Raw genomic sequence first — 24,421 nt, 5'->3', positions numbered from 1 at the left:
AGATTGGGCTGGTTTAGCTCAGTGAGCTAGACAGCTGGTTTGTAATGCAGAACAAGGCCAGCAGCGCAGGTTCAGTTTCTGTACCAGCTTACCTGAACAGGTGCTAGAATGTGGTGACTAGGGGCTTTTCACAGTAACTTCATACTTGTGGCAATAAAAGATTATTATTATTATTGGATGGGTCTTGCCAGGGTGGCAAAGTGGCCCAGTGGTTAGCACTGCTGCCTTACAGTGGCAGGAATCCGGGTTCGATTCCGATGACTGTGTGGAGTTTGTATATTCTCCCCATGTCTGCGTGGGTTTCCTCCAGGTGCTCCGGTTTCCTGGATGTCTAAAGAATTGCAGGTTAGGTGGATTGGCCATGCTGAATTTTTCCTTCAGGTGGAGTTGCAGGAATAGGGCGGTGGAGTGGTCTATTCAAAGGGTCGGTGCAGACTTGATGGGCCGAATGGCCGCCTCCTGCACTGTAGGGATTCTATGGTTCATTGCCAGTGGAGGATTCCAAATGTGGAAACCAATCTCACTTGTGCACATGATGTCACCAATTGACAGAATGTAGAAGAGGGAGATGAGGATGAATTCTTGTGGACCCAGGGTTTATAGAGCCCAGAGGGGAAAGGAAGTCATTGCTGGAAATGATTTTTACAATTTTTTTTTTTAAAGCTTTTCAGGTGAATGGTGTAGGTGACCATGTCAAAGGCTGCAGAGGGGTTGAGAGAAAGATCATGCACACAAGTGTGTGTTGCTCAATGTTGTTGAGAGTGGAGTGGTGAGCAATTGATATTGGCAAGATGTCATCTCTGCCCAGGTCATGGCTTGTGACTCTGGTGCACAGCCAACATCGTCAATTAAAGCCATGCTGCTCCATGAAATGTGGTAGAGTAAACCATTGGCATGTTGAAACAACACTGGGGGAATCTTGGAATATTCAGCAGATCAGTTGGCAAGGTTCATGGCCTGCAGCAACCTCTCTGACACAAAGACAACTCTTGGCACCAATTATATGGTGACCGGCTGAGAAGCAAGAGTATGAGGTGAAAGAGGCGGTGAGGAGGCAACCTAGGTGCCTCTTTCTACTCTGGCTATCTGCGAAGAACTAGAGAGCAATATCATTAATACAACTCCATTTGCTAACCATTCTGCACCTTGCTTCTCTCTGTCACTGCCATGATGCAAAAATTAAAGGTAACACAAAACGAACATTCCAAAATAAATTTCTAAATGAAATTGTCAGATTGCATACAAAAATCAACAGATCTTTCTTTTGTATTCCCTTAGTGTGTTTCTTCTCTGGGTGCCACTGCCTGTCCTCGTGTTCTTGCGTAATACTACCCCTTGGCTGAGCATGACTGGTGGATGGCTGCTGATTTTTAGCAGATGATCCACCATATATGGTCTTGGAGGTTGCCCTCCAGCAGCTCTGGGCTTAGCTGTGTTTTGGACATAATTCATGAGAGGCAGCTGTTTGGGCTGGCTGGCTGAGTGTCAACAGCAAGGCACAGTGGTGAAATGAATGCCCTCCTCTGAGACAACTGCAATCTTTCTCCTGCAACCATGGCCACACTGGGGCATGCCTCTGGTTGAAGAACTGGAAGGGAGGAGGTACGCCGATGGTCGCTTTTGGGCTGGAATTTCAACAGCTCCACTAAATGTAATATCAGTAACTGAATTCCTCAGATTAACAGATTTTACTTCATCCTGTTCCCTCACAAAGTTGCACTAAGAAACAAAGTAAGAAGTATTACAACACCAGGTTTAGTTCCAACATGTTTGTTTCGAATCACTAGCTTTTGGAGCGCAGCTCCTTCCTCAGGTGAGTCACCTGAGGAAGGAGCTGCGCTCCAAAAGCAAGTGATTCGAACCAAACCTGTTGGATTTTAACCTGGTGTTGTAAGACTTCTTACTGTGCCCAGTCCGGTATCTCCACATCCTGGCTACGTTTGGTTGTGGTGTGGAAATAGGGAGGGGTGGAGAAGAATTAGTACTTACACCACCTGCAGTTTGCAAGTCAGGAGTATGTTGGTTAAGAGGGAATGGGATGCATAGAGGATGAGGTATGATAATATGACCACTTTCTCATTTAAACACACACATGCATCTTTGAAAAAACTGACTGGCTGTATGGTAAATTGAGTAATATGAGAGATCATTAAACTAGCACAATGTCTCGATCCTTGGGGTATTGACCTCCATGGCTATCTGTTTCCACTGCCTTCTGAATGAATGCCTTGACAGCGTACTGGCCACATTTGCCCTCCTCGCCACCTGTTCCAACAAGGCCTTCAGTGCAGCATCCAAGAACCTTGGAACCCACGCTCCCATGTACCAATGTTGTCAAGGTCATGCTCCCTACATAATTGCCAGCACTTGATGTATTGAGATACCTTCTAAGAAGTGGAGGCTAGCTTTAAGTGACTCTAAGCCGTCCTTTTCTTTACTTTTGTCTATATTTGATGCTGGGCTATCGCCCAATATTTACAAGAATCCCACATTTACTTTGATTACACCTCTCACGCCTTATTTTCTGAAGTTTCTCCAACTCCATTGCATCTGTTCAGATGAAGCAACTTTTAAAATTATTGACTCATTGCACCTTCCATTTTTCTCAGCGGACAATTGCCTCCTGCTGTGGTTGACTAGGCTTTCAATCATGTCCATTCTTTTTCCTGCACTTCTGCTTTCCTCCTTTCTTCCCAGAACCGTAATAGGATTCCCCTTGTCCTCACATTTCTCTCAACCAACTTCCATATTCAACAGGTCGTCTTCTGCCATTTCAGCCACCTCTAGCATAACGCCACCACCAAGCACACCTTCCCCTCGCCCCTGCTTTCATATTCTGGGAAAAAACTATTCACACTGTGACACTCTTGTGAATTTTCGTTTCCCTTCAGTCCGGATGAAATGATCAATCGAACACCAAGTTACTTCAACAAATGAACGTTTATTCACGGCCGGGACTTGAGCACTGTACTTCAAAGAGTCTACAGTACCAAGCCAAAGTTAATACAGCAGACAGTTACTTATATACAATTAAATGGCAATGTTTCCTTCCTAAGGACAGCCCCCTTAGAGGATGCCTGAGAATGACAGCATTCTGTTGCTCTCAGCTAAAATATAGTTATCTGTAGAATGAGAAACGATTCCCAAGGCCGTGTCTTGTTACTGCAAACTGTCTCGCGCAAAAGCATAAGCGATTACAAAAAGCCTTGACATTCCATTAGACTAAAAGCTCTGTTTGACATTTCATTTTCCCATAAAGCTCTATTCTAGCGTTAGACTAAAAGCTCTGTTTGACATTCTGTAGCTTGAGCCATATTCTCGCTCTAATCCGGTGTTTTCAAACTTTTTCCCGGGATCCAGTTTTGACAACCTTCGCAACACACCATTTTTGCTTGCCTTAATGCGACAATTGATGCTGCTTGGTCTTCATGATCTCACTCCAATCAGGTTTACAGGACGAGAGGGCAATGTGTATATCAGGTGCAGACTTCAGCCAGTTCCTTTGTGCCGTCTTCATCTTTGTGAGGACAGAAAATCCAACTTCGCACATGTAGATCATTGTGAAGGGCAAATAGCAATAAAATACTTGTTTTACTCAGCACTGGATACTCCTCAGAGATGCGACTCCAGAATGATGACAGTCTCAAATGCTGAAGTCTCATGGACTTGTGGCGTGTGTGCTGCAGGTGAGGTGCAGAAGTTCACTCTTCATTTGGAGTCAGCTGCAGTTAATAATCAACTCTGGGGTCTTAAAGGATTTTTCACTCGCCTCTTTTTCAAAATCTGAAACTTCTCTGTAAAGTAGCGACAAAATATGTTGATCAGCGCAGCCAGATGTGACTGAATAAGGCTATTGACAGTTCCCTGACTAATATTTTTCTTTGATATGTCGAAGTAGTTTTGGCTTTGTACTCGCAATATCAATGACTTTCAATGACTTTTGGGAAGAATCTACAGTGTCAAAAAAAATCATCCTTTCTTTGCAATTTGTGGTTTAGTTTATTTAGAATTGAAAAGATGTCTGCAAGGTAAGACATAATTAGCATCCAAGTTTCATCACCAAACGAATCATCATGATTTTTCAAGGAGGAAAATGATTCCAAACAATGTCCTGACCAGCTTCCTCCCTAATCCTTATTAGAACTCTGCTGTTCTGCCCAGCCATGTTGGCCAACCCATCACTTGTGATTCCTCTCCAATGAAGCTAGTTGAGCCCGCACTTTATAACCAGATAACCACAATGCTTCAAAAATCTGTGCGCTAATCGTGCTGGTTGGTAATGTCATGGTAGCACAGCAAATCCTCAACAAATTCATTGTGCCAAACATACCTAATGTAAACTAGCACGGTTGCACAATCTTGAAATGTCTATACTTCCATCTAGATGTATTGAGAGCTCCTGTGCTGACTTTAAACAAGAAATAAACTGGGCTTCTAAATTCTCAGCAATATCAAATTCGGCGAGCCACTGTGTTGTCACTAAGTGGGGTGCATTTCAGTTTTTTAGCTGACCCTAGACCATATGAGCTATGTGTAATCTACAGGGAGAATTAATCTCTTTGCTACAGCATGGGGCATTTGTTCTTTAGCTACATGGTGAGCTATCATACAAGAGGCTAGCTGTGTTTTGTCATTCCATATTATATTCCTGTTAAGGACTGCAGCTGAAGTTCTCGCAGTATCCTTTGGAAAAAAATTGGTTTGTTCTCTAAATCGCCATGTTTAGTCTTCAAATGCCTTTGAAGTCTTGAGGGTTTTAAACTCATTTGCCAGTACTTCCCTGCATATATCACACATGGGCTTTGCATCCTGATTTGCATTGGCACAATTAACAAAGCCATTTCCCGATAAATCATCTTTATACTGCTTTGTTCACGATTTCTTCTTTGTTGGCTGTTCACCAGGGCCCTGGAATTCTGTACATAGCTAACGCCAGCACTGCTTTTTCCTGCTATGACTCTTCTGAACAGCACTGTCCATATTCAGTAGTGAGATCCTGGCCAGGAGGTACACTGGCCCTCTCTTCCTTTATAACAAAACAATCCATCTTCACAGTCCTGTTGCTTTGCTTTCTTGCAGTTCGAAAATGGAGGAAGCTCTTCTCCGTGATTGTGCACCAAAAGCACAGACGTATAGGGCGCTTGACGTCAAACGTACATGGTCAGCGCATGACCTGATCTCTGCTGTTGCTTCTGGCTGGAAGAGTATCGTTTGCATTTAAAAGCCAGTTGGACGCTTCTCCCACGATCGGGAGCACTGCTACTGCTCATTCTGTGACCCTTCCGACACCCGCGTGCCACCTGCACTTTGAAAATCCGTGCTCTAATTCACCCTGTAGTCCCTCCAGCATCCCTTCCCTTTCCATGCAAGTGCGGAAAATGCAACACCTGCTTTCTTTACCTCATTCTGTACTTGTACTACTTTCATTTTAATATACTGGATCCACTCCTCATATTGTGGTCTCCTTTACACTGGAGAGACCAAATGCTGGTTTTTGCTGAATACCTCTGTACAGTCTGCATGTGCGATCCTGATGTTCCAGTTTCCTGTCATTTTAATTCCCCATCTTGCTTCCAATCTGACCTTTCTGTCATTGGACTGCTACAGTGTTCCAATGAAGCTGAACACAAGCTTGAGGAACAAACAGCTCCATTTATCGACTGGGCACTTTGCAGTCTTCTAGATTGATCGTAGGTTTGGTTGTTTATGTTTTCCGATTTCCATTACTTTTGCACTGCAGCTGCCATTTACATGTACTCCCGGCACTATCATCTTTTATTTATTTACTTGCCCCGTTAACATGACTTTGGCCTAGCACTGTGAAATATTTTTTCATTTAATCCCTTCTGCCCTTCAACCTATCACAGACCTTCCTTTTGCCATTCTTCCCACCCTCCCTCTTTCTCCTTGCTAAAAATAGAATTGGCTTTTAACTCTTCCCAATTCTAATGAAAGATCGCAGGCCTAAAACATTAACCCTGTTTCGCCCTTCGTTGATGCTGCCAGACCTGAGTATTTTGAGCACTTTGTTTTTACTTTAACTTTATGTGGTGATAGCTACTCGGGTCTTTTCCTTCTGATGTTTCCAGGCAATCAGCAGCATGGTCATCACTGGATGGTGACTAAAATCATAGAAACAAATCATAGTATCATAGAATTTACAGTGCAGAAGGAGGCCATTCAGCCCATCAAATTTGCACCGGCCTTTGGAAAGAGCAACTTACTTAAGCCACACCTCCACCCTATTCCAGAAACCCCACCTAACCTTTTTGGACACTTAAGGGCAATTTAGCATGGCCAGTCCACCTAACCTGCACACCTTTGGACTTGTGGGAGGAAATCGGAGCATCCGGAAGAAACCCATGCAGACACTGGGAGAACATGTAGACTCCGAACGGACAGTGACCCAAGCCTGGAATCGAACCTGGGACCATGGATCTGTGAAGCAACAGTGCTAACTACTGTGCTACCATGCCGCCCATACAAAGTTGGAGTGCTGCCTGCATTGCAGTCAAACGAGCATGGATTAATTGTACATCGCAATCCCGGTGCTGATTTTTCAGGAGCTTTTGATTTTTACCCCCCAAGAATTTATTCACTTATGGTATAATTCTGTCAGTGGCTGGAACTTTCCGGCCTTTCATGTCGGGACGGCACCCCCCCGCCACGGGTTTCATAGCGACGAGGTGTGCATTCAACGGGAAACTCCATTGACAATGGCGTGACCAGAAGATCCTGCTGCTAGCCAAAGGCTGACCACTCCCTGCCACTGCGCAACACATGATGAATTGCGCAGTAAATCCCAGCCCCACATGTCTAATGTTAGCAGTATTGCTGTATATGTTCTATCTACGCAATATTTTCACTGCATATTGTTTATAGTGCTGAAGACAGAGTAAAGATGGATGCCCAACCCACATCTGTTGCAGTTGGTCCTGGTGGCTATACAGTGGTCATTTGCATTGGGCAGGTAATAACTATTGTCCACTTGTGGATAATATGCAGTTTTACATCTAATATAACGGTATTATTTTAAAGTTTTTTAAAAAATATTTGATTAGCCTCTTAACTGTGCTTGTAATGAATAACTGCATCCTTTGCTAAGTGTAAATATATAGCTTTTATTTTTAGCTATATGATTGAACTGCTCAAATTTTTCATCAAGGCACATAAAGACCAATCTTAATAGTAGCTAGTGGACTATGGAACAAATGGCCGCATTTGTGACCTTCACCCCCCAGTACATCATGCATCCATAAACCATATAATGTACATCATCACAACTTTATTCTGCCTCCAATTCAATGAAAAAAATAAATTTGTTAGCTAATAATTTCTAACTGGTTAAATTAAAAGCAATTAATTAGCTTGTGACTCTGAAGGTTGTATTAATTCTCAAATTGGAACCCAGGACTTGTGTAGAAAGGATATTAAATTTGCTCATCTGTTCAGATTGTGCTGCTAAAGGACAAGAAGAAAGTCTTTATGTTTGAGAACCTCGATTATGATCCGAGATGTGCAGCAATTCATCCTGGAGGAGGAACTGTGGCTGTGGGAGGAAATGTAAGATATGTCTTCTGTTTATCATTGTTGGAAAATATTTTTTAGTTGATACGGAGTCTTGAGGAATAAACCTCTGATAGAGACTTGTTACTTGTTTAATTGAGCTGTAGTTGTGCCAAAATGTGCATTAAATATGCATAGTCAGTGAACATGAATATTGTCAAATATGCACCGATATTAAAAATATATTTATTCCTTCAAAATTGTAGTAATATGCTTGTAATACAAGCTCACTGGGGTATTAATTTTAGCATGACATAGTATATATGTATTTAATTTTCAATGTTGGTGTTCTATTGAAATATTCAGTTTCTGGTTGCAAATTAATTTTAATTTTCTGGCGTTTATCTGCATGTTTGAGTTGGTGATCTTTTAAAATTCTGTGACTATTGAAGTTGGATCTACAGTGGTAACTTTGATAATTGAGCAGATAGATTTTAAATAAGTGGGCATCTGTTCGTACGAAATCTGCATCATGGTGCAGATATTTTCAATAGGCAAGGAAATGACATTTGCAAATTCTGTGCAGTGTCATTGCGTTCTGCCTTTTAAAAAAGACTAAGTATAAACTTTTATTAGTTTTTCTCTTTGCAGGAAATTATTGTATAATTCATAATTTTCAAACATGCTTTCTTTTACCATCAGGATTCCATAGTGCACCTGTATTCCATTCAAGAAAATACATTGCAAAAAGATTGTGTTATAACTTCTGAGAGTTTGGAAGCAGTGCTGGCTATGGCTTATTCGCCTGATGGTGCAAACCTTGCTGTTTGTTCTGAAAACAAAGTCATAACAGTATTTGGTGTCGCAGATGGATACAAGGTGATTTTACTTCTGCAATCTTTTTAGAAATGGCTCTTGTCTTTTAGTGTTATATCTGAACAGGATGGTTGCAGTGCATTATCAACTTAAGTTTTGATTAGCTTATGGGCTACACTGGTTTTCGGTGTGCATTAGAATATCTCAAAGTTAATTTAACAAAATATATTTTCTTGCTGCAGAATGTTGTGCTTCAACATTTAGGGCGTGATTCTCCACTCCCACGCTGGTTGGGAGAATCGCCTGGGCCGCCAAAATTTCCCGCGACGCAGGTCCGACGCCCTCCCGTGATTCCCCCAAGCGGCGGGAACGGCCCGGTCAAGTTTCACGGGCCGCAGGCCGGAGAATTGCCCGAGACACCCAAAACGGCGATTCTCCGGCACCCCTGCTATTCTCAGGCCCGGATGGGCCGAAGTCCCGACGGCGTGACCCCAGTTCACGCCGTCGCCGTTCACACCTGCTTTTTAAAGTCGTCAGCCAGTCGTGCTGGCTGACGCTGAGCAGTGAGGAGGTGAGCGGACTGTTGCGCAGCACCTGGAGACCAGGTCGGCTTACCCGAGAAGGCTGCAGCTAAAGGGGGGGTGCGGGCGAGTGTGCAGGTGGGGGGCGGAAGCGTGCAGGTGGGAGGGGGTGCAGGTGTGGGGGGGGGGGGGTGTGCGGGAGAGTGTGCAGGTGGGGGGGGTGGGAGAGCGTGCAGGTGGGGGGTGGGGATGGGAGAGCGTGCAGGTGGGAGGGGGGATGAGGGAGCGGCGTGCAGGTGGGAGGGGGTGAGGGAGTGTGTGCAGGTGGGAGGGGGGGATGAGGGAGCGGCGTGCAGGTGGGAGGGGGGTGAGGGAGAGTGTGGATGGTATCGTCGATCCGCGGATGCCACAGGTCAGCCGCCCTGATATGGCAGGACGGTGCCGAGGACATGGCCGCAGTGTGCGTGTGGCTGATGGGCACCGGAGAGTGGCACACTGGTGAGCAGTACGGTGTGAACTGACCGTTGGGCGCAGAATGTGACCAGGTGTTAGGCTGGCTGCGTGTCTGCAGCGCGACCAGGCTACCGGGGCACACCGGTATCCCATGCAGCCCGGCTGACAAGGTGTGGAAGAACCTCCGTGTAACATGTCGTTTCTCTGCCTCCCACCACCCTCCTGCAGGTCACCATGTATGCCAACCAGACAGCGATGTTCACTGCCGTGGTTGGAGCAGCAGCTCTGGAGTTTGCCATCCGGCAGCGTAGAATCGGACGGCCCACAGTGGCTGCAGATGCAGCGGTCGCCGGTGCAGCAGAGGGGATGGCCGCGGAGTGGCCCGTCGTCGCCCCGCAGGCGCTCAGGGCCCGAATGTACAGGGGGATGCCGAGGGGAACATTGACCGCCAGACGGCGAGGAATGCAGAGGAAGTACTTGGGGGAAGCAGGTGGATCCACTGATGGTGGTGCCAGGGCGCCACAGGCGTCCAGCAAGGCCGAGGGTGTACCGTGACAGAATGTCGATCGAGGCCCTACCGGACATCACATGCAGGAGGAGACTACGGTTCAGCAGGGAGACGGTCGCACATATATGCCAGCTCGTGGCGCACCTTGCACCACGTGGAATGGGAGGAGGACACTCGATACCAGTCTCCGTCAAGGTGACGGTGGCCCTAAACCTCTATGCGACCGGTTCCTTCCAGGCGCCGAGCGGGGACCTATCCGGGATATCACAGGCATCGGTCCACAGGTGCATCAGGGCCGTCACCGACGCCTTGTGCGCCATCGCGGACAGGTACATTCAATTCCCTGAGGACCGAGCACAGCAGGAAGCACGGGCACGTGGATTCGCCAAGGTGGCCGGGATACCGATGGTCCAGGGTGTCATCGATGGTGCGCACGTCCCCATGCGCCCACCTGCAGACAGCAGGGATGTGTTCATGAACAGAAAGGGCGCATATTCCATGACCATTCAGGTGGTGTGCCACCCCCACATGAAGATCATGCACGTGTGTGCAAAGTACCCCGGCAGTGTGCATGACGCCTACATTCTGGCACAGTCGTTCATCCCCGCAATGTTCGATGGATGCCCATTCCGGCTGAGGGGCTGGTTGCTGGGCGACGAGGGCTATCCATTGAGGTCATGGCTGCTGACGCCAATACGGAGGCCTCACACCAACACTGAGAGCCTATACAACGAGGCACATGCAGCAACCAGGGGTGTGTTGGAGCGGTGCTTTGGGCTGCTGAAGATGCGCTTCAGATGCCTGGACCGATCAGGAGGGGCCCTGCAGTACCAACCCGACAGGGTCGGTCGCATAGTTGTGGTCTGCTGTGCGCTGCACAACATTGCCATGCAGAGGGAAGATGACCTGGTGGAGGAGCCGGGAGGGAGGACCCAACGGCACCGGAGCCAACGCAAACGAGGGGGATGGGGAAGAGGAGGATGAGGATGATGGGGCGCATCAGGTTGGGGGGAGGGGCGCAGGACGCAGACACTGCCCGGCTGCTCATTACGCCCAGGAGGCTGTGCGACGGCACCGCCAAGGACAGCGGGCACGTGATGCGTTGGTGGCCGCACGGTTCACGCACTGTGGGGGTGGGATTCGCTGAACACTGCCACTTGCACCGTCACTCCTGTACACGGGCACCACACAGCACCCATCACCTCCCGCCCCCGCACCGCGTTCACGGCAACAATTCCACATCACCTTACCACTGCGGCACTACGGGATTGCACAACATTGATGATTGGGTAAGCGCGTGTGATCAGTGCCATGTTGAATGATGACAGCCCGCTCTGCGATGAGCTGTGTGCTCCGATTCGAGAGCCGAGGTCTGACTCATGGCTATAGCTGAACCATGCACTCCGGTGCTCACAGCCTTCATGACGGATATTTCACCACATGCCCGTGGGGTGGCTGGCGTCGGTGTACCGAGGACAACGGTGTCCGATTATGGGGGGCGGGGGGGGGAGAGAAGCGTCAGCACATCCGGAACAGACCTTGAATGGCTAGTATACCACTATGCCAATCGGGCACCCTCACGAGCCCCCTGGCACTGGACGTAGCACACAGTCTTACAAGTCAGATTTAACAGTGCGTTTATTCGTGTGGTAAACATAGGTGCCCTACCCACTACAACTAGACTGTGCCCTGCACCCGTGCCAACTCCTTGCGTGCCTAACGACTTTGCCTTACGGGCCCTACCACTACGTCTAGGTGTGTTCCCAGATGGTACAGCAGGAGTGGAGGTGGACTGCTGTGAATCACGCACTTCGACATGGCTCCCCGTCGGCACACATTTCCTGGGGCGGCCCAGCTTCTATGGGCCAGGCTGCTCTGCGGGCGTGCTGGATGGCGTGGTGCCACCCTGACCTGCCCGCTCCCCACCAGGTGCGCCAGGGACTGAACGGGGGGAGGCCAAGTGTACCGGGACATCCCTTGGTGGAGATACCGGGACGGGGCCCCAGAACCTGCTTCTCCCTCGGGGAGCCCAGTGGCCCCCGGGCCTCACTGTAGGACGGAGATGCGCTCGGAGACATGCCCTGTCGCACCCCCGACACCTGGCACTGCCAGTCCTGGAGGCCTGCAGCGGTATCGACCACGGTCCGGATGTTCGCCGAGATGGGGCCCAGGGAGTGCCACATTCCTGCCAAGGTCTGTGCGATCTCGACCTGTGAGTGCGCGACGCCATCCATCACGTGCGCCAGGCGGTCAATGCTCTCCGCGTCCGACTGCTGGGACTGAGCCATCGCTTGCTGGGACCGGGCCATGGCGTGGTGAGACTCAGCCAGGGTCCGGAGAGCGGCGGCAATGTCGTGTTGGCTCTGGCGCATGGCTACCTGTGAGAGGGCAGCCCGCTCCTGGGCCGTGGATGACGCGTGCAAATGAAGCCCAACGCCTTGCAGAACCTGACCCATCGCCGAAACCCCTTCACCCATTGCCTCCACCGCGGATGCCACCCGTGCGGTGACGGCCTGGGTGGCTGCGATGAGCGGCACCACTCCCTGCTCCTGGACGTGGATAGACTCCTCCAGCTACGTGTGCAGGTCCTGGAAGATGGCCCTCATCCCGTTACTCAGTCCCTGGGTGTCCATACGCATCGGTTGTCCGGGTGGGTCAATTACATCCAGGAACCCGGGAACCGTCTGGGTGACAGCTGGTTGCTGGGCCTGGGCTGCCCTCCGACCGTCCAGCCCCTCGGCTGCTCCAAACTCCACCTGCTGTACCTGCTCGGCTGTGGGGTGCGCACCAGACATTGACACGGGAGCCTCCTCACTTGTATGCCCAACCGAGGTGAGTGTCTCTGCGATGGTGAATGGTGTGGGAGACAGCAGTGCCGAAAGCTCGAGGTCATCATCCGTACAGAAGTCTGGTGTGTACTGGTCCCCCTCATGGCCCGGTGCTAGCTCCATGCGGGCCGTGACGTCTTGAGTTTGATCCAGCGGGTGTGTGGCCGTGATGTGGGCTTTGGCATTACTGTCCACCCTGTGCCCCTGACTAATGTCTGTCCCGTGGTCTCAGCGTCCCGGTCCTGTGTCCCAGACTGTGAGGTCTGCCCTCCTGTCCGACCAACTGCCAACCTCTGGCGTGCGTCCCTGGGTGCAGTTGCAGTGGGCGGCGTTGCGCTGCTTCCTGGGCGAAATGTCCCTGAAGGTTCGGCGGATGGCCCTGGGGAACATAAAAGATTCGGGGTACGTTAGACACGGTGGCCCGGGTGTATGGTGGTAGGTGCACAGTGTGAGGGGGGATGGGATCTGGGGTGCAGTGGCCAGAGTGTGAGGGGGGGATGGGATCGGGGGTGCAGTGGCCAGAGTGTGAGGGGGGATGGGGTCGGGGGTGCAGTGGCCAGAGTGTGAGGGGGGATGGGATCGGGGGTGCAGTGGCCAGAGTGTGAGGGGGGCGATGACTGGTTGGGGGTGGAGAGGACATGCAGGGTTCTCTCACTTGCTTCTGCGCCTCCGACCTGGCATGGTGCGACCTCCCGGGTGGCGGATCCTCCAGCGAGGTCCAGGGCCCTCTGCTCGTGAACAGTTTGGGGGTGCAGGACCAGAGAACCCCCTGTGGTTCTCATGCGCTCCCGCTGGTTGTGCGCTCTCTTGTCCTGGGGGGGGGGGGGGGGTGTTGGATAAAGCATCACCATTAGGCGGGTATCATCAGGGCATGCAGGTATAGACAACATTGTTGCTGGTTCAGGAGACAGCACGCCATGGCTTCGCTCCAGGGGGGTCCCGGGGCTCATGTGGGTCAAGTAGATAGTTGGGCACCGTGACCCCCCCCCCCCCCAAAAACCCCCCTGACCCCCCCAACATTGTCCCTGATGCCCCAGTCCCCCCCAACACTCCAACCCCCCCCCCTACTTCTCTTCTCCTCCCCCCCCCCCCCCCCCCCACCGTGCCGGGGGGGGGGCTTGGGGGCACCCTCATGGCACTTACCCTGGCAGCCCAGGTGAGGTCGTGCAGCTTCTTGCGGCACTGCTCCCCCGTCCGGGGGGATCTGGCCCACAGCACTGACTGCGGTGCCCACCTCCCGCCAGCCGCGCCTCACCGCGCTGGATGGCTGACGATGCCCACGTCTTGGGCAGAGGGTGTCCCTTCTCCGCTCCACCTCATCCACCAGGGTGTCCAGGTCTGTATCCCGGAACCTCGGTGCGGCTCTTCGGGGCTCAGCCATCTCCTCTGTTCTCCTCCGGGTCCTCTGTGCGCGGATCGCGCAATTTATGACGCAGCGCTGCGTCATTCGGGTGTCGCGCGGTGACGACGCGGCCTTCGCGGAATGCCCCCCCCCGAGGTTCTGGCGGCCCCGATCCTAGCCCATTTTCGGGCCCTGAATTGGTCAGGATCGGGGCCGTTTCGCGCCGTCGTGAACCTCGACGGTGTTCACGACGGCGCGGCCACTTCAGCGTGGGAGTGGATAATCGCGCCCTTAGTCTTTGTAAAACGGTAAGTTTCTCATGTTCATCCCAATCAAGATGTGCAAAACCTTGGCATCGTATTTGGACCTGTAATTGAGTTTTAAACGCCACATTCTATCTAACTCAAAGACCCATCACATAATTCGCCTCTTCACTATTACCACTGAAATTTTACCCAGATTTTTCTCTCTAAGATTCTGTTCTCTGGTGGCTGCCTTGCTGTGCTTCACTCTTCCTTACCATAGGATCCCTACCGTGCAGGAGGCCGCCATTCAGCCCATCGAGTCGGCACTGACACTCTGAACGAGCACCCCACCTAGGCCCATTCCTCCCCCTATCCCCGTAACCCAACCCAACCTTTTTTGTTTTGGACACTAATGGCAATTTAGCATGGCCAATCCACCTAACCTGCACTTCTTTGGACTGTGAGAGGAAACCAGAGCACCCGGAGGAAACCCACGCAGACATGGGGAAAATGTGTGAACCTGGGTCCCCAGAGAATTACCCTGGGTCTCTGGATTACTAGTGACAATACCACCACACCAGCGCAACCTCCCGGCTGTAAGAAGTGTCCTCTGTGCAGGACAGCATGAGTGACCATGTTCCACCAGCTTCGTTATCCTTCTACAGACCTATAAAGCCGTACTCTCATGACCCCATTTAGCCAGTCCATTAAATTCAAAATATTTTTATGGTGTTGTTTAGCTCTCACTTCTATGTCACTTTCCGCCTTGAATCCAGATTCTTCAGTTTTACTCATCTTTCATGCATCCCTTTACCCCACTGTTTTATGCCAAAATTATCAGCTGCCTTGCCCTTTATCATAGAATGTACAGTCCAGAAGGAGGCCATTCGGCCCATCAAGTCTGCACCGGCCCTTTTGAAAGAGCACCCCACACTTCCAACCTATCCCTGTAACCCAACCTAACCTTTTTTTGGGGGGGACACTAAGGGCAATTTAGCATGACCAATCCACCTAACCTGCACATCTTTGGACTGTGGAAGGAAGCAGGAGCACCCAGTGGAAACCCACGGAGACCCAAGCCGGAATCGAACCTGGGACCCTGGGCTGTGAAGCAATTGTGCTAACCACTGTCTGGAATTCTCATGTTTAATCTCTCCACATTTTTTAAATCTTTCGCAAAGCTTTTGGTAAAGTAATTGGTTATCTCTTCTAACTCTCCTGCAATGCCTTCGTGAACAGTCCATTATACAATTTTCCCGTCCTTCCTCAACTCCCTCCAGAAAGTACCTTGGGACATTATTCACACACAAATATACATATCCGCAAATTAAGCTTGTTTATTGGGATGAAATGGAATACCGAAGAATCTAAAAAGTAAATTGTGCTTTCTGTATATTCAGCAAAATTTACTATAGTTCACATTTGATTGATTCAACCATGAGATGAATGGAGAGGCTTTTTCTCATGGTGACTTATAAACCATAATTTTCTGTTACTATCTTATAGCACATCAGTATTTGAGTTGTCATTGTATGTAATATGCTGTGACAAATAGGCAATCTTTGCTGTAATCTGTATTTAACTTAATCTGTAAAATGATTTTTTTTCCATCATTATACAGAGATGGTCACCAGGGGGAATAATCCTTCATTCCGGTGACCTTCCTTTTCTTCCAGCTTACTTTTGCCAGAAGTTTTACTAGTACTGTTGCTATGTATTTGAATTTTAAATAAATGCTAAAAGGCAAAGGGATGAGTTGTTGGTGGGGGTGGAAAGTATACCCAGGACACCACTCTTAACATTTACCCAAGTTACTCTTGCTAGCAAGTGTAACGTAGTTCAGGCTCGCTAGTACAGCCTTCTGACATTTGCCTATAAGCTTGCGCAAGAAGAATACCCAGGCAAAGTAAGGGAAGGCAAATAGCAACCCATATCAAGCATTGTGACCAATTTCAGAAGAAGATTAAGGAATGAGAAATCAGATTTGATTTTTGTTTTAATCAAAAAATTGATGTTGACGTTTTTGACAATAGAAATCTAGAGCAATATACACGGTGAAAATCTGAGATGAAAGCAGATTAGACCTCCTTTGAATTCCCGAAATCGAGCAAAAATCGATCAGGCCAGAGGTACTTGCCCTTTGCCATGTTGGAACTATGCTGTAGTTTGAGGCATTCTCCCTCAACCCATTGGTTGGCTTTGTGCACCCAGTGGATAGATCTTTCATTCCATTAATTGAGACAATACCTAAATTTCTGAGAAGACTATTTGCAAACAGTTATACCCAGCTACGACAGCCATGTCAACACTTTCTCAAATGGTGTGTGTCTCTACTGTGTGGACACTCCCATGTAGGGCAAACAATGAAGACCTGTGTAATTTCTCAGTAACTTCAATAGTTTTTCATTTAAATGTTTTCAAGCTATGTTGGACAGTTGATTTTTATTTTTGAAATGACTTGCATGTTGCCAGTCCCAGAAAATTGTGGCACTCCAGTAGCAGGGTTTGACTCCATTGAGCAAGGGAGATCTTTAGGAGATCTGGAATGATTATGCGGAAAGGAACTTCAAAAATAAAAATTGTATTTCCCTGTGTTCCATAGCAAAGTAAATTCTGGCATCAGTTCAGGCCCAATGACAAGTTACACAAGTGGGTGTGAAATTTCTGTTCGCCATGATGCCCTCCAAAAAATAAATAAATAATGTGGGAGGTGACATTGTTGTTTAGACTTCCACATTAGTAATAAACTTTGTGTGAGAATATTGATAAACTGTCAGAAATGTTCTACACTGCACAATCAAGTAAGATACTGTAGTCATAAAAAATTATTATATATTGGGTGACAAGAAGCCATATTTTAACTGCCTGCATTTCAACAGGATGGAAGTGCATTCTATGGACATCACGCTAAAGCTCTTTGCATATCCTGGTCTCCAGACAATCAACATTTTGCAACTGGTGGGATGGATGGATTAATCTTTATTTGGACCCTGAATGATAGAAATAAAATTTTCAAAATACCAGGTATTTATAGTGAGCTGTAAAGCATGCCTGTTTTAATCGTTACGAGCAGTTTGTAAGGGTATAATGGATGTTATCATTTTAATTGTTGACCCTTGCATCTTTCTCATCAGTGCCTCCATCAGTCACGACAAAGTCAAAGAATATAACATTAGCTGAACTTTGGAATAACAGTGGATATTAGCTACATTGGGGGAAAGCATTTAATGCAATATTTATTGATTATTTTTGCATGTCGCACCAGCTATCATTCTCGAGCAATGTGCTTTTTCACTGTAGGTGATCATTGTGAGGACCGTCAAGGTGCTGAGGACCCAGGCTTGATCCCGGACCTGGATCACTGTACATGTGGAGTTTGCACATTCTCCCCATGTTTGTGTGGGTCTCACCCCCACAACCCAAAAAGATATGCAGGGTACGTGAATTGGCCACGTTAAATTGCCCCTTAGTTGGAAAAAGAACTGGATACTCTAAATTTTTAAAAAATCTTTGTGAGGATCTGAGCTTTTAAGCGTATCTTCTCTTCTCAGACCTTTTTCCTTTCGGGGAATAGTGGGGATGTGGTGGAAGGATCCCCGAGCTGATTTTCAGCCTGTTGAACGACGATATAAATGCCCCTTCCATGGCCAACAAGTCCTGGCATTGGACTTGAACTCAAGAGCTTCTGATTCGGGGTAGGGATGCTACTGTGCCATAAGACCTCCTAGAATCTGTTTTGGGACTCGTAGAATCCTGCAGTGCAGACATAGGCCATTCAGCCCATCAGGTCAGCTCCGACCCTCTGGGCCCAATCTCCTCCCCTAACCCCATAATCCCCACCTGACTCTTGGACACTAAGGGCAATTTATCATGGCTAATCCACCTAACTTGCACATATTTGGACTGTGGGAGGAACCCGGAGCACCCGGAGGAAGCCCACACAGACACAGGAAGAATGTACAAACTCCACACAAGTCGCCAGAGATCGGAATTGAACCCAGGTCCCTGGCGCTGAGACAACAGTGCTAACCACTATGCAACCATGCCAAAACTGCCAGAACTCTCCATGCAAGATGTTTGTTTGTTATTTACAGCACGGAAGGACCCCATTTGGTCCATCATGTCTGCAATCTTTATGACCAACTGATGACTAATTTTAAAATGAACAATTTATTCAATTTATCCAAGAAAGAGGCCATTCACCCTATTTTGTCTGCACCGGCTCCCAAAAGAGCAACTTAGCTAGTCCCGACCATTATGACTAACTGATGACTAATCAAATTGCAAGAAAGAATGTACTCGCACCACTGCATTATCCAGTCGACAATGTGCCTTATTTTTAAACAAAACATTACAAACTGTTGAGCATCAACTAACTATTTAAGCTTAGTGCTGTTCTTTTCTTTAATGAAAATAGATGCTTTTTCTTTTTAGTATTCCCAGGATTGAATATCTTGCTTTCCACCACAGAAAAAAAATCTTAGAGGATGAATTTGCACAGGGGCCTCTTGCTTGTCTACCATGATGTTCGCCGAACAGGCCATCTGAGAAAATTTATCCATTCAATTTTTATAGAAGAAAAATATACTTTGCAAAAACATTTACAGAAACTAATTAAAAGGTTGGGGATTACAAACTTTATTATCCACAATAATACTGTAAACTGCACTCAACATAAGTTTTTAGGAAATCCTGCCTGATCAAACTGCTGAACTTTTAAAGTAATATCTAAAATGAACTTTGTAAAGCCCTCTGACTTGGTGTAGGTCCCAAAAACATTTGAGACCTAAATTCGGAATAATGGGGATTCCGGGTAATTCCACTGATAAATTAGCTGAACATAGCAAAATGTGTCCACACCTCCAGTGTAACTTTCCAACAACTTCTGGGTGATGCATCTGCAAATTTACAATCCAATCACTTGGATATCAGATTTGAAGTTATGCCAAAATAGAACTAAGAGGAGGCAATGTTCACCTCATTTCGAGGGGCAGAGAAAGATAAACCAGATGCTTGGGTCTTGTATCAGTGCGATTCAGGTAGAATTAACCAAACTGGCACAAAAGCGCAGTGAATTTAAATGCAAGTGGGTTACGTTCAAAACCACTTGCATTTTTGTCTTCGCGAATCTTTCACGCTGCTTCACTTTTTCTTCCTGACTTGGGTCCTGCTCGTGAAACTGCCCAGGTTTGATTTTGGGAAAGTTTTTCAAACAACATTCTTATTTGTACGGCTTAGGCACATTTTTAAAGAGTTTTCTATCCTAAATGTTTTAATTTACTGTAACTGTGCAAATAGTCGTTTTTATTCACTTTTATCCAGTCATTCATAAGTGGAGACCTGGACATTTACTAAACATTCTATTTTTTATTGAAAAATATTTTTTTTGGCATTTTCAAAGTTCTATACATTGTCGTTCGTCTTCATTTATTATACAGTGCGAAAAGGCGTTTTCTTATTTTACTCTATTTACATATTCTTGCCGTCTGATACGGCGAGTCCTCCCTCCCCGCCCATCCTCCTGATGTTCCCCCCGCCCGGGTCTATCCGGGGGGGGGTTCCCCCTTCTTGTTTCTCTCCCCCCCCCCCCCCCCCCCTTTGTTTCTCCCTCAGTCGGCTTCAGCCGTGCCTTTTCAGTGGATCTCTCTCTCTTTCCCCCCCCACCCCCCCTTGCATTGTTTCTCTTTGTCCCTCTCAGGCTCTGTCTTCTCAGCACCCCACCCCCTCCGGTTGTGCATCCCTGACGTTCCTCCTTGTTGTCTTTTCTTTTCCGTTTCTACTCCTTCCAGTTATCCCCCTCTACTGGCTGTTGTTGGCCTCAAACAGGTTTTGGAACAGACCGACAAATTGCCCACATGCAGGAAGGAAGCCTTCCTCCGACCCTGTGATGGCATATTTCGAGAGGTCAGCAAGCCAGTCTGCAGCTGTGTGTGGTGCTGCCGATCGCCAGCCAAGCAGGATTCTCCGGCGTGCGATTAGGGAAGCGAAAGCAAGGGCGTTGGCCCCCTTCCCCATGTATAGCCCTGGCTGCTCTGATACCCTGAAGATTGACACATTTGGGCATTGCATCACCTAACCCCCACAACCTTGGACATTGCCTCGGAGAAGGCTGTCCAGAACCCAGCAATTTTGGGACATGCCCAGAATATTTGGGTGTGGTTGGCTGGGCCCCTCTGGCACCGTTCACATTTATCCTCCACCTCCGGGAAGAACCTGCTCATTCGGGTTCTGGTCAGGCATGCTGTGTGCACCACTTTGAACTGCATGAAGCTGAGTCTTGCACAGGAGGAGGTGGAGTTGGCCCTGCACAGTGCTTCGCTCCAGAGTCCCCATCCCACTTCTGTCCCCATTTCCTCCTCCCATTTCCATCTGGTCTCATCCAGTGGTGTTTGGGCTCTGTCCAGTAGCTGTACATATATTTTCCCACCGAGTCCCCCTTCTTTACTGTCCTTATTCATCAGGCACTCTAATAGTGTGGTCTTCGGGGCCCAGGGGTACCCTACTGTCTCTTCGCGGAAGAATTGTTTTATTTGCAATTGTCTCATTTCCTGTCCTGTCGGCAATTCCTATTCCATCGTCAGTTCGTTCAGCGTCTCTAGTCTGTGTCCTATGTAAATACCCCTAACTGTCAGCGTTCCCCCGTCCTGTCTCCATTTTTTAAACGTTGCATCTAGCATGGCTGGCGGGAATCTGTGGTTACCGCAGGTGGGGGTCATGGGGGACATCTTGGTCAGCCCCAAGTGCTGTCTTAGTTGACCCCACGTTTTCAGTGTGGCTGCCACCACTGGGCTCCGTGTATTTTGCCCCACACCACACACACACATGCCATAATTACGCTATCTATGTTTTGGAAGAGTGCCTTGGGGATGAAGATCAGTATGGGTCTAAACAGGAAGAGGAACCTCAGCAGTACGTTCATTTTGATCGTCTACACTCCCCCCCCCCCCCCCCCCCCCCCCCCCAGCTAGGGAGAATGTGACTGCATCCCACCATTGTCGGTCCTTTTTGACTTCATCCACCAGGCTGGTCAGATTCCACTTGTGGATCTGTGTCCAGTCCCTGGCTATTTGGATCCCCAGGTAACAGAATCTATTTTGGGCTGTTTTAGACGGGAGCCCTTCCAGCTCTTGACCCTCCCCCCATTTGGGTTCACTGGGCATGCCTCACTCTTGCCCTGCCCAGGTTAAGTTTGTAACCCAAGAAAGTTCCAAACTCTTTCAGGATCCGCATGATTGCTTTCAATCTTTCCTGTGGCTTTGAGACGTACTGGAGCAGATCATCCACATCGAGTGAAACTCTGTGCGCTCTGTCTCCTCTTTAAATGTCCTTCTAGCATTTCGCATCCCGCAAGCTATCGCCAGGGGTTTGATCGCTATTGCGAGCAGGGACAGTGAAAATCCCTGCCTTGTGCCTCTTTGCAGCTGGAAGTATTCAGAGCTGGTTGGTGTTAGTTTGAACGCACACTTTGGGAGCGTTGTTACAGGAGTCTCACCCAGGTGGTGAATCCTGCTCCTAGCCCAAACCGTTCCAGTACCTCGAGGAGGTACTTCCATTCGACTCTATCTAAGGCCTTTCTGTGTCCAGGGAGACGATCACCTCTTGTGTTCTCGCCCGAGTGGGGGGCCTTTTAGCCAGGACCTTTGGCGAGTATTTTCGCATTCACATTTAGCAGCGAAATGGGTCTGTATGATCCACATTCTGTCGGGTCTTTGTCTTTTTTGGGTATCAGTGAAATTGTGGCCTGCGCTAGTGTAGGAGCCAAGGTGATGCTCTCCATGATTTTCCCAGATCTATTGGTGCTTCCAGCTCCTCTTCCCTGTGCGTGCCCCATAATCAGTCTGTGTGTGTCAATGTCGGGGATTTCCGCCATGGTCTTTTTCATAAATTCTGTGTCGTCCCAGTTGTGCGCGTACACATTTACCAGGACTACCAGTGCCCCTTCCAGGACACCACTGACCATGATGTACCATCCCCCTGGGTCCGAAACCATTCTGGGCTCCGTAAATCTCATCCTCTTGCTAATCAGTATGGCTACTCCCCTAGCCCTCGTCCCGCAACATGAATGGTATGTCTGTCCCACAAAGCCTTCCTTACCAGTAACCTGTCCATGGGTGTGTCTCCGGTAGGTAGATTATGTCCAACTTCAGGCTTCTCGGGTGGGTGAAGACTTTGGATCTTTTCACTGGGCCGTTAAGTACCCTTACATGCCAGGTGACTATCCTGATTTGGGGGGGGGGGGGGTGCTTCTGTCTCCCCGTTCCTGTGGGATCACCCATACTTATCTGGTGGTTGGGTCCCTGCACCCCGGGGTTTCCCTTTGTCCAGGGTGCACCCAATATGGCTACCAACTGTGTGTCTGCCACGTGGGTGCGCCCCTGCACTCTGGGGTCTCCCTTTGTTTGGGGCCCTCCAAAGTTGCTGATTGCGCTGCCATCTTGGTTTCTCGGCCTGCTCCCTGCCTGCCAAAACTAGTGCTTACCTTGCTGCCAACCCTTCTCCCTCCCTCTGTCTCTTAGCTGTTCTGTGCACCCTTCATGCCTGCTCCCGCTCCCCCACTCCCACCCCCCCCTCCACTCGTGTTCATCCTCCCCTTTGCTGTTTTCCCCCCCCCCTTTGGCCAGATGCTCCCTCTCCCCTGAGAGGTGGTCCTCGGCCCCCTTTACTGCCTGTCTTCCCGTGCTAGTCCTCCCTGCTAGTACGGTGGCTCCCCTCCCCGGGCTGGTTCAGCCCTGTGCCCGAGTTGTCTGCCTACCTACGTTCCCTTCATCGCCCCCTCACCTGGTTTCCCTATCACCTCTGTCTCCTCTCTGTAGTCTAACCCTTAGTTCAAAACAAGGCAGAACAGTCCCGCTCAAACACAGTCTATAAAATAGTCTCTGGTCTACGCTTTTCTCTCCCATTAACGTCCTTCTCCAACGCCTCTTCACCGCTGCCGAGCCTGTTCTCTGTCCAAGTCGTTGACTCTCACAAATTCGTTGGCCTATGCCGTGGTGTTAAAGTAGTGTTCTTTCTGGTATGTGACCCAGAGTCTGATCAGGAACAGCATGCCAAATCGTACCCCACTAGAGTGCCGATTTTGCTCTATTGAATTCGGCCCTCTTCTTAGCAAGGTCCGCCCCAATGTCCTAGTAGTCCCGGATTCTATGTCCTTCCCATGCACTTGACTTCATCTGCCGGGCCCACCTCAGGATTTTTTCCCAACCCTAGCAACTTAGCGATAATCGCTCTCAGCTGTTTCCCTGCTTTAGGCTTCAGCCGGAGCGACCTGTGGGCCCTGGGGGGTTGGGGAAGCTGTCCCTCCCGACTAAATTACCCAGCATTTGGGCGATTATAGTCCATTGGGTCCCTGCCCCCGATGCCCTCTGGCAGACCCACAATCCGGATATTTTGCTGTTGAGGCCTGTTCTCTTGGTCTTCGACCTTCCCCTTCACGTTCCCTGGGCCGCCACCAACCTTTTCACCTCTGCCTCCAGAGCTACGATCCTGTCACTCTAGTCTGACAAGGTTGTTTCAAGGTCCAAAATTGTTCTCTCATGCTGCTCCACTTTCTTCCCCAAGCCCTCCATTGTGCGCCATCACCTCCGTCACCACCTCCTTCACTGGAACCTGGAACTCTGTTTTGATCGCTTCCCTCATGGTGGTCAGTTCCACCCATCCCCTGGTGATGGAGGGAGAGGTTGTGGTTGGGGTTGCAGTCTGCTTCGGTGCCTCCGCTTGGGTCGCCGGCCTACTCCATTCTAGTGCAGCCAGGGCTTTCAAGTCGCCTCGTGGTTCTGCCGTTCCGTCCGCTCGCTGGTCTTGCCCTTTTCTGCCAATCCTGCCCTCTCATAGCCGTTCAGCAGCATCCTTTTTCCCATTGTTAGTCATCGCATTGGGGTTTGTTTTGTTTATGATGGCTTTTTGGGCTAAAAGACTCTGCAAATTAACTCTTTTGGTTCTAGTTGGGAGGAGAGCCACCTGATGTGCGTCTGCTCAGCACGTCGCCGCCACCGGAAGTCTACTGAACGTTCTTAAAGTTCTTATTGTTGATTAGCTGATTTTCAGCTGTACTGATCAACTGAATTGGGTTATCACTCTCAAATACATCAAAGGCTATATTAGACCATAAATATACTGTTACATTTTGTTACTTGATGGCTCATGGAAGATTTTACATTTGAGGTGATGTGTATTAATTTTAGCAGAAAGTTGAGCCATCATCA

General features: G+C 48.9%; 1 protein-coding gene across 1 annotated transcript in view; it reads left to right on the top strand.

Annotated features, from left to right (window-relative positions):
- The window catches only part of wdr1 (WD repeat domain 1), an 83,235-nt gene that overhangs the window by 57,266 nt on the left and 1,548 nt on the right, over window positions 1–24,421 (top strand). The window contains exons 11-14 of the mRNA XM_072496375.1: window positions 6,883–6,970; window positions 7,453–7,563; window positions 8,209–8,385; window positions 17,099–17,243. Of these exons, the coding sequence (XP_072352476.1) occupies window positions 6,883–6,970; window positions 7,453–7,563; window positions 8,209–8,385; window positions 17,099–17,243 (521 nt within the window). The remainder of the gene's footprint in view (window positions 1–6,882; window positions 6,971–7,452; window positions 7,564–8,208; window positions 8,386–17,098; window positions 17,244–24,421) is intronic.

Source organism: Scyliorhinus torazame, chromosome 3, assembly GCF_047496885.1.
Source record: "Scyliorhinus torazame isolate Kashiwa2021f chromosome 3, sScyTor2.1, whole genome shotgun sequence".
Classification (NCBI taxonomy): Eukaryota; Metazoa; Chordata; class Chondrichthyes; order Carcharhiniformes; family Scyliorhinidae; genus Scyliorhinus; species Scyliorhinus torazame.
The sequence above is the reverse complement of the archived record's forward strand: the minus strand, read 5'-3'. Positions and strand labels throughout refer to the sequence as shown.